The sequence below is a fragment of the Rhinopithecus bieti genome, unplaced genomic scaffold, assembly GCF_001698545.2.
Source record: "Rhinopithecus bieti isolate Rb0 unplaced genomic scaffold, ASM169854v2 scaffold_38779, whole genome shotgun sequence".
Taxonomy (NCBI): Eukaryota; Metazoa; Chordata; class Mammalia; order Primates; family Cercopithecidae; genus Rhinopithecus; species Rhinopithecus bieti.
Genome location: NW_016816249.1, coordinates 455,089 through 466,466, shown reverse-complemented (window position 1 = coordinate 466,466; position 11,378 = coordinate 455,089). Strand labels below are relative to the sequence as shown.

The 11,378-nt window shown below is 37.9% G+C and overlaps 1 protein-coding gene across 1 annotated transcript; it reads left to right on the top strand.

Annotated features, from left to right (window-relative positions):
• Nucleotides 1–2,812: 2,812 nt before the first annotated feature.
• LOC108516943 (olfactory receptor 4F15-like) lies at nt 2,813–3,750 on the top strand. The gene is given in 2 exon segments (XM_017854695.1): nt 2,813–3,092; nt 3,095–3,750. Coding segments are annotated over 2 exon segments (936 nt in total).
• The last annotated feature ends 7,628 nt before the right edge of the window (nt 3,751–11,378 follow it).

Genomic DNA, 11,378 nt, shown 5'->3' with positions numbered 1-11,378 from the left:
TCTTTTTCCCTCTGTTTGTGATTCATTTATAGCTTTCTCTGTTGGCTTGCCAGGATTCTGGGTGACAATTCCCTTGGATAAATGAACTTATATTGGTGATCCCAAGTCTCCGCAGTATCATTTGGTCAGTACCACCTGTGTGCCAATTAGCCATATCTTTCACAGTAATAGCATTTTTATAGTTTGTGCATGAAGCAATGGTAGTTCTAACCACAGTTGAATGTGGTTAAATCCTCGGAAATAGACACACCTTTTGTCTTTAAATAAGTACATTGGTGGCAAATATAGAAATGGCTTAGGGGCATTGGCTGACAGTGCTCATGTCCCCAAGGGCTGGTACTGAATAGATGTTTCTGATGACAGGTTTGTTTTGTATAGAAATTAATTAATTATACCTTGTACAAAGGAAGCAGCTTCAATTGAATCAATACAAATGAGCAAGAATCAATACAAATGAGAATAAAAACGACATCAAATCAGAATCTAAAATTACTTTTCTTTCTTTCTTTTTTTTTAAAAAGACCTCATTGCTATCTAAAGTTGAAATCCAAAAAAGGGAGTTAGCATGGCTATGAGGCAATCTTGTAAGTGGGAATAGAATCTGATTTGCTTTAGTTCTGGGCTTTATTTTATTTCTTGACATGAAGACAGAGCACCTTTATTTTCTTCATTCATTATATTATAGTAGAAACTGAGTCTCTTATGGAAAGCTGAAGGATTTTATGTGGATCGAGATAATAGCAGTCAGGAAACTCAACCAGGATCCTCTGAGCTGCAGGTATTATACCAATTCACCTTCTGCTACTATGTTTATTTAAAAAACCAGGCTAAATTATGGATGCATTTGCAGTACCTTAAGAAACCGAGATGCTATGAATACTTAAGGACAAAGCTATCTCCTTCTTTTTCACTTAGATCTACCTAGGGTGCTGAGGATAGAACATGGGACATTCAGAAATGGACTAAGATATATCATACAATCAGAAAATCATGAGGAAGAAACAGTTTTCTCTCCATACTGGCTGAGAGGTAGACTACAGTATCAATCTCATTTCTACCTCTTATGTTCTATCTTGTTGCTTCTCCACTCTTGGTCTTGATTTCCCTAAATGTAAAAAGGAGCCTATAATACCAACTTTCACAGTTTTTGTAGATATCAAACAAGATAGTGTATATGAAGCAGTCATTGTTGTGTCTTGCACATGGTGGCCACTGTTTTTGTTTTACCTTGGTTATCATTATTTCCACAGAAAGCTCATCAAACAATGCTCCAGACTGGGAGATATTCCCTGATAATGTCTAAGTAATTCTTTAAGCTCAGACATGAAGCTGTGTATTGAAATAAATTAGATCCATCTCTTAAAGTGCAGCATAGATTCTGTTTCCTTTCTGAAGACAGCTCTGATCACACTGGCTCAGGAGTATCTTTTCTACTTCAACAATTTTATGATCATATTATATTTGAAATTTTTACACAATATATTTTTTATTGTTCATATTGTATGTGCTCAGATTTAAAATCCTTAACAGTAGTAAATATTTTAATACTTCTATAAGTAAATAGTGCCCATTGTGCGTGGGAAGCATCTAGTAAATATTTATTGATTGATTACAAATGGTTATGATAAAGGGCAAAATAAATGATACAGCAGATTTATATCTGCTATTTAGCAGATTATAGATTTATATAACATGCTAATTGAGTCAAAAAGGAAATTAGATAAGAGGGAGATTACTGTGAAGAGACAGTCTTGTATGGGATATGTGACTTACAACCAACCACAAACAAGGGAAAGAAATAGTGAATATGGGAGCTACCCAATGCAGAAAATACCGTCATTATGGTGAACTTTATTACATACCGGGATAGCATAGGATTATAAAATAATAGTAATTGCAGACTTGGAAGGATTGTCTCCACCCCTTTATTTTATAAATAGTACAACTGAGTTGAAAAAGTGTCTCAAATGTAGAGGGAATGGGAGGAAGAACTTGGTCAAATTTCCATGAGCTTAGGGCTAGGACTTGATCATACTTTTTTGATTCCAAGTGTAATGTCTTTCCACCATGAAAAGTTAGCATGGCCAATGAATTTTAGATATCAATTATGTGGAATTGTTTTTGCTATGTTGCATGAGCTCTATTCATGTGTAGATCCTGCAGCGTACATCTCTTTCCTGGCCTTCTCCTTCACCATATGCTGTCACTGCTCAGGCTTTGTGATCACCTCCACTCCCTGGGCTGGGCTACAAAGGTAGGATAATTTTAGGGTTTCTACATTATTTTCTCTCCTCATAAGGAAAAGGTGAATATAATCTGATAAAACTATAATAGCATGAGGCTGAACGTGAGAGAGTATGAATAACAGTAATATATTGCACATGGAAGAAATAAAAAAGGTAAGAAAAATAAAGGTCATCAGAAATTGCTTGAGGTTTGCGGAGAACTATGGCCAGGAATAACAAACTGTGAGGGAGAAATCAATGAGTTCATCTTCATTTCCTCTTTTTTCCCCTCATGTTATTCCAGTGCATTTAGCATTTGTTTTTGCCTGATCTTCTTTTATCACAACCTGTAGATTGTTAGGGAGTCTAGGAAATTGGAAGCAATGCTTTGTGACGGTGAGTTACTGCCTATTTTCTGCAACTACAGTTTAAGGGGGTTATATAGAGATGTCTTGGCTCTGTGAGTTAAAGCAATATTTTTTCCTTACAGTTTGAAACTCATGCAATCAGAGACTCCCCACAAAGTTTGATTTTCTCTTTACTCTCCTTTTCAGGTAATGTTAGAGTCAGCTCTGCTCACAGAGGCAATGGATGGAGCCAACCTCTCTGTGGTGTCTGAGTTTGTGTTCCTGGGACTCTCTAACTCATGGGTGATCCAGCTTCATCTTTTCCTCTTTTCCTCTGCGTTCTACATGGCAAGTCTGGTGGGAAACCTCCTCATTGTGTTCTCTGTAACTTTTGACTCTAACTTACACTCCCCTATGTATTTCCTGCTGGCCAACCTCTCCTTTCTTGACCTGGGAGTTTGCTCTATTGCAGCCCCCAAAATGATTTATGCCCTTTTTAGAAAACGCAAAACCATCTCTTTTGGGGCTGTATAACTCAGATCTTCTTTATTCATGCTGTTGGGGGCACGGAGATGGTGCTGCTCATAGCCATGGCCTTTGACCAATATGTGGCCATATGTAAGCACCTCCACTACCTCACCATCATGAACCCACGAATATGTGTTTTAATTTTGGCTGCTGCCTGGATCCTTGGCCTCATTCACTCAGTGGCCAAACTGGCTTTTGTCATAGACTTGCCCTTCTGTGGCCCTAATGTATTGGACAGCTTTTACTGTGATCTCCCTCAGCTCATTAAACTTGCTTATACAGAGACCAATAGACTGGAGTTCATGGGCACAGCCAACAGTGGACTCATCTCTGTGGGGTCTTTCTCCATATTAATTATTTCTTACATCTTTATTCTGGTCACTGCTCAGAAACACTCTTCAGGTGGTTTATCCAAGGCCGTCTCTACTTTGTCAGCTCTTGTCTCTGTGGTTGTTTTAGTTTTTGGACCATTGATTTTCTTTGACATCTGGCCCTTCCCCTCATCACATTTGGACAAATTTCTTGCTCTCTTTGATGCAATTCTCACTTCTTTTCTGAATCCAGTCATCTATACGTTGAGGAACAAGGAGATGAAGGCAGCAATGAAGAAACTTTGCCATCAACTTGTGAGTTACAGGAAGATGTCCTAGCTATTCTAAAGATAAACAACAATGTAGCTCTGCACTTGAAGACAATGGAAAAAATAAAGTCAATGAAATTTATATCTCAATTACTTTTGTGTACTAGGTTACATTTAGGCATTTGCCATGTTATTGTGTGTCTCTAGTACTCTAATCAATAATGATAAAGGGAGCTAATGTTGGAGGCTTCTGTGTTTCAGACCGTATGCTGGATGTTTAATAGAAATCATTTAATATTCATGACAAATCTGTGCAGTGAGTATTTTTACCTCAATAATATTTTTTATAAGTTAAGACATGCTGTCTGCTCATTGTTTTTGTAATTACTATGTGAAATGTTTCAAACCTAAGCTATTTTTCACCGAATTTCCCACTTTCATTAATCTTCTCTCTCAAAAGGTGCCAGAGGATGTGTTCAATAATTCAGTGTTGGAAGTTAGTGTATTATTCCTCTTCACTGTTATACTTTCCCTGTTTTGAATTGCTTAACGTCCTTTTCTCAAACTACCTACCAAACTGTCATAATGCCTAATTGCTTTCATTTCACTCACTCTTGCTTTAGTATCTGCTTGCTTCCTGTATCCTTTGGCTACTTAGAGAACTGTTGCTTATATAATAGAAGTATGGAAATTTAGAACTGGAATTTGAGAGATCATTTGTTCCAACCTATTATTTTATAGATGATTATATTCAGACACAGATGTTAGATGATAGATTTGAAATGAGAATTTGGTTTCCTCACTTTTAGATTAAAAAAAAATTTAAGCTCACTTATTGATTTAGATTCTTGAGCTTTCCACTAACAAACTGTACCTCTGCCCTTCTATTGCTTTTTTATTTCTGACCCCAGTGAGCAGAAGAGACACCAGTGAGTTCATTATTCTTTCTTTTTTAAAAAAATTTCAACTTTTCATTTTAGATTCAGTGGTACCTTTGCAGGTTGTTACATGGGTATATTGTGTGAAGTGTGTGATACAATTGATCCTATAACCCAGCTAGTGAGCATGACACTATTTTCATTGTCACCGATTTCATACAGTTATTTGTTGTTTCCAAGTTCCTTCTTTATTTGCAGCCCAACAAGAAATTTCTTGAACCGGGTTCTGGTTATTTTTCAAAATGCATGATTATATCATCACTCATATCTGGTTTCATCCATGGCTTTTATTTGTGTCACTTACTTAAAAAATCCACAATTAAACGGTATTCCTCTGTCTATATTGCTTTTCTACTCTACTGAACACTCCAAAGAGCATTTGCCATCACCTTTCTTTCTTTCTTTTGTTTTTTGAGAAAGGGTCTTGCTCTTTTGCCCAGGCTGGAGTGCAGTGGCGATCACGACTCCATCTCCAGGTGGCAATCGCGACTCAAGTGATTCTCCCACCTCAACCTCCAGAGTAGCTGGGACCACAGGTGTGTGCCACCACACTCAGCTAATTTTTTTATTTTTTGTAGAGATGAGGTCTTAAACTCCTGGGCTCAAGCTATCCTCCCACCTCCACCTCCCAAAGTGCTGGGATTATAGGCATGAGCCATTGCGCCCAGCCTACCATCACTTTTCTTACTGCTACCAAATCTAGCAGTTATCTTAAATAAGCTTAAAGAATTTCAGGCATGAATATTACTCTTTTTTTTGTTGTTTGTTTAAGAGGATTATAGTTTCCTTGAATGAAATATTGGGGACCTTAGAACTTTTGGGACCCCAAAATAATATAAGCCACAGACAAAGTCTTTCTGTTCTATAAACAAACTTTTTGATTTATAAATGAGTAACTATGACACTATTACACTAATACTTACTTACTTTAAAGATTCTTTAAAATGTCACGTGTATATATCCCTGTAAGTTAGTGATTTTTGGTAGAACCTTGTAATGAATCCATCTTCTTAAAGAATTGACTATTTCAGGATTCTTTAGAAAGTTATTTTACTCTTTCATATTCACTTTTCTTCTTTTTAAAATTTTGGACTTCTTTAAAACTGTTAATTCGTTTATAAAACATTTGTTAGGACAAACATATGCTAAGACATTAACTTAACCAAGTGAGAGATGTTTCTTTTTAGTAAAATTAACTGTTGACCAAGGGTTGTCTAATTGAACAGTTATGATTTGCCAGGTACTATCCTTAGTTGTTTACATACCTTAACTCATTTAATTTTCACAGCAACTGGGTAGGTAATATTCTCATTCTTCTTTTACAGATGAGGTAACTAATGCACAGAAAGATTCAGTAACTATCCCAGGGGGACACAGCTGGTAAGCAGTGGAGCTGTGACATAAATTCAAGCAGCTCCTGCTGCAACATCCTTGCTCCTAATCACCACACTCCACTACCTCCCAAGATAGGTCAAAGACCCTCTCTCCTGAACTGCGAAAATCTGAACACATTTTTCCTTTCCATACTTACTAGGATAAAATGGTAACATAAAATATGCATCAACTCAATAAAATATAATGCTATTCAAGATTTGTGTTCTGTCATTTAGATGTATCATTAAAATATCCATATATTTACTATTCAAAGGAGTTAAGATTCAGAAGCAGCTTAGGTACTAAAATAATTTTATAACTTTATCATATTCAAATACAATTTTGCATAAGTGAAATACAATGCACCGTCTGTGCTTTGGAGATACTTAATCCATGATAGAGTAATTTTGTTGAAGGAAACGAACGAAGCCTCAGGAACACCTCATGCGGTTCCTTCACTCTCACGGAACAAGAGAGTTTGCATTAGTCCAGGCAGAGGATAAGCCAATTTTAATGACTGTCTAACTGACAGTTGGAAATGACTGAACAAATGATACACTGCTTCTTGATTCCATACCATTAGACATGTCCAAAGGACTCCAAAAAGAGCTTAAAGAAAAAACACTAAACTTCAAGCACAGCTCTTTCTAGTGTATACAAAACGCTTCCTCCTTAGCTAGTATATTTAATCAGTAGGGCTTCTCTCCTCCTTCCAGCTACCGTTTATTAAGTGCTGTGTGCCAGACACTATCTAATTTATACATAAAAATTATATGGAGCAGGCATTGTTATGTCCTCATTTAGAAAAGAAAATCTGGAGAGGTAAAACGATTTGCTATCACTTTGCCCAAAGTTTCCCTGTTACATCTTTTAGGTGCTGTGTAGAGCAGGATCCGAGACATAGTCATCCCTGTGCTAATGTCAGCCTGTTTGCAGCAGCAAAACCCAGATCTGTGGTGATGTGGCATGAATCCTGCCATTGGGTAATTTTAAAGACCTTGCGTAACTTCAAAGACCTTGCATACTACTCCTAATCTGAGGATGAAGCTATTCTGTTCCAACTCCAGTGCTAGAATCATAACATTGCTTCTTATGGAAAGTAAAATTTAAGAACTGTGTCTCAGGCTAAATAAACAGAATCTAGGATACCTTTATAGACTATCTATGATAGGTTGTCAGGTGAGCTTTTATTTTATAACTGTCTGGGGAGGAGGCAGGGACAGAAACAGAGACAGGGGTGATTGGCAGAGACCTTGGGGAAGAGACAGTGATTTGGCAGCCTTGCATGGGAAGGCCCTCTTGTATTATGCCTCAGTTTTTGTTATGCCTTATGTATTCTCAGATTTCCAAAGGAGCTTAAAGCTTCTCTACACTCTACAATCATTTTTGGTGGTGAGATTTTCTTTAGTATCCATTTCTGAGTGCTTATCACAATAAACTATCAAAATAAACTATTTGGGCAGAGCTTTCTGTTTTCCTCAAGTTACCCCTAGGGAATGGGCAGGGGAATTAACAGTAACCAAATATCTACTATACTTCAGGGCCTTCGTATGTATTCTCATTAAAAACTCATAAAACCAATGCGGTAGGTTTTGCTGTCCCTCATATGTCCCTCATATTTGCTTCATAAATGAGAAAGCCTCAGCCTAGAAGTCACACACCTAGAAAGTGATTGACTTGGGGTTAAAACCAAATTCTGTCAGTTTCTTAGTCACAGCTTCTTGTTGCAAGTCACAGATATGGGAAGAGGAGACTTATCTTCACACAGAAGTATTTGGTGGAAATCTAGAGCAGAACCACCAGGAACTGCAACATGAATGGTTGAACAAGGAACTAAACCCACTATTTCTTCCGATGCTCTGAGGTTACGGGCCTCTCATTTGTATTTCTTTCTGTGTCCCATCCCTGTAGCTACATCACTTTAGTTTAAGGGACTAGCAGAAGCTGACCAGCATTTATGAACCCCAAATTTCAAATTTCCAGGAGGGAGAATGTGATTGGTTAGGTGAAGGCAGGATCCTCAAGATGCAGGGCCCTTTCTGTGGTTGAGTTATAGATCTCATCCTCTGCCACCTCCTCAGGGCCTTTGCTCTGTCAGTTACTCCCTCCTCCTCCTATATTTTTAAGCCATCCTTTCTCTTGGTTTCTTTATATCAGTATTAAAACATGGCCACATCTCTTCTAAGCTTAAAAACATCAAACAAATAAATATAATCTCTTTCTTGAATCCACTTTACTTCTAATGATAGATTCATCTCTGTATTAGTTTCCTAAGGCTGTCAAAACAAATTAGTACGAATATGATGGCTTAAAAATATGTTGATGCCCAGTGCCATCAACAGTGGATTGGCTAAAGAATATGTGGTACATGTACACCATGGGATACTATGAAGCCATAAAAAGGACAAAATCATGTTCTTTGCAGCAACATGGATGCAGCTGGAAGCCATTATCCTAAGCGAATGAGTGCAGACACAGAAAACCAAAGATCACATGTTCTCACCTGTGAGTGGGAGCTAAACATTGGGTACACATGGTTATAAAAATGGGAACAATAAGGTTGGGTGAGGTAGCTCATGCCAGTAATCCCAGCACTTTCAGAAGCCAAGGCAGGTGGAGGTCAAGAATTCGAGACCAGCCTGGCCAACATGGTGAAATCCCTCTTTACTAAAAATACAAAAATTAGCCAGGGCTAGTGGTGCACACTTGTAACCCCAGTTACTCAGGAGGCTGAGGCAGGAAAATTGCTTGAACCCGGGAGGCGGAGGTTCAGTGAGCCGAGATTGCACCATTGCACTACAGCCTGGGCAACAGAGAGATTCTCTGTCTCAAAAAAAAAAAAAAAAAAAAGCCACAGAAGAATGCCAGAGTAGGGATAGAGAGAACAGGGTAAGGGCTGAAAAAAACCTACCTATTGGGTAGATGTTTACCACCTGGGTGATGGATTCATTTATACTCCAAACCTCAGCACCATGCAATATACCTATGTAACAAACTGCACATGTATCCCCTTATTTTAAAGTAAAAGTTGAAAAAAGCAGCACAAAAGATAATATAGTCAGGCAACATATGGAAAAATGTATATGAAATTTTGTTACTGTTTGTAAACAGCAACAAAAAAAGGATATCAGCAAACCATAAAAAAGAAAAGAAAAGTTGATGAATTCAGCATACATTTTGAAAGAATAAACAAACTTTCTGTGAATTTGCTTTGGTTGCCATAGAATGCTCTCTTATTAGGTGAGCCAATTGGCAAGTTAACTAATTGGGAAATAGGCTTTTTCTGAAACCCTAATGATTTCTTATGGCAGCAATTAATAAACGTAGATGCCATATGTAATAACAGACACTAACCATGCATCTGTGCTATATAAGACACCAGTAGGTGGAATGTGCAGGATCTAAAATCAACAGATATTGATATGCTTTCTTCATGGGCATTTAAATTAAGGGATTTATAAGTAAAACCTTCCTCATATCGACACATTCATTTTGTAGATATAACCTTTGGATAGTAAATATAATAGTATCTGGAGTAAGTAAAATATTTGTCTTGGCATTGGATATTTTAATAAATGACATCACATGCTGATCAACAGATGTGCACTGGAATCAAGTCAAAAAAATAAAATTAAGACAATCAAAACACCAGACTGCAAGACCTGCTGAATACAAATGTGCCACACTTGCACAATATTCTTCCCAGTCTCATTTCTCTGTCCTGCTTGATAAGCAGAATTTTAATCTTTTCTGGGATTCTTCTTCCCAACTGTTCTCTCTAGAGTATTAGGATGGGAGGGTTTGCATGTAATCAGTGCTACCCCTTTGTTCTGCTGGCTGTGGTGAAGCCATTCTTCTGCTTCAGAGACAGAAGCCACTCGGTGGCACACAGCTATCTGCTTGAGCCACTGTTCATCTCTCCCGAATTGCTTATCTCTGCATAGCCTGCACTGCCTGAAACTGTAGGAATCTGGGGAGTTTCACCAGATTCTCCCTGATGTGGGGAGGGGTAGAAAGTGGGGAGGGGTAGAGAGGCTGTGTTAGAGCATGTTCATGTACATCCCTGCTCAATTGCTGCCCATGCAGTCGCCAGGCCTTGCTGCTTAGTCTGGCCTATTCTGCTAGATATCTTTTGCTTTTATAATGGTTTTATCTGAGATGCATCAGACTACCCTCCTTTGGACAACTCAGGTTCATCAAATCATTCTATATATGTTTGATCTCATTTGTTGATGGTGAAAATTTCTTTCCACAGGGCCTCCAGACTTCTTTCGAGTAATGTGATTGTGCCTCTACCTGAGTGTTCTTGAACCTTCTTTGACAAGTAGGAGGCTGGACTGTCTCCTTGGTGCTAAAGACTCTAGAAGGTCATGTGACTTAACTGAGTTTTGTATCAGGATATAAACTCATTAATAACAATAAAAATTACTTATTACAAATCTGTTGAATCTAAGACGAAAGCAGGAGTGGTAGAGAGCTGATGTTCCTTTGAGTTAGTGAAAGCTGGAGTAACAGCACCTTAGAGCCCTGGATAAGACATATATCACGTGCTGATATTAAAACTATTTCTAAGTGAGACTTAGTCAATGGATACAACTGAGAATGGTTAGTTACAGAGTATTTAGTTGATTGAAAAGCATGGCTACAATATTTTGTAGCTCCTCCTGCAAAGAGGTGGAGTCTATTTCCCCACCTTCAGTCTGGACTGGGGCTATGCTTGCTTTGAAGAAGGAAATATGACAAAATTTCTGTTGCATGAGTTCCAGAACTTAGGTATAAGTTGCTTTGTAGCTTCTCTCTTTGCCCTCTCATAGTATCCTCCACCACCGTGTAAGGAAGCTTCGGCAAGACTAAGGAATGATAAAAGACCCTGTGAGAGACAGGCCCAGTCTATAGGCAGGATTAGGCTTCAGACAGGCAAGTAAGGCCATCATAGACTCTCCAACCCCAGTCAAGCTACCAGATAACTAACGTCTCATGAGAAAGCCCAGGGGATACCAGCAGAAGAACTGCCCAGCTGACCTTAGCCTGAATTGCAGACACGTGAGCGAGTAAAATGTTATTGATTTAAGCTACTTCGTTGTGCAGCAATAGATAAGTGATATAGTATACTCTGTATAATTATAATTTATCAGTGGCCCTTTCACTGACTCTTTGCATATTTTTGATGTAAAGAAATAAAACAAAACCAGAGGTTTTCTGTTTTGTTGATTTTTTTTGCAAATAAAAAAAAATCTATGAGAGGTTAAATCCATTACTGATTTTCTTTATTTCAGCTGTACTAGTATTTTTAGTCCATCCTCATGTGCTGCTTTTATAATACCTTATTCATTTCCCCATATCATACACACAATTAGGAACTAACCAAATTTGACTACACAACTGT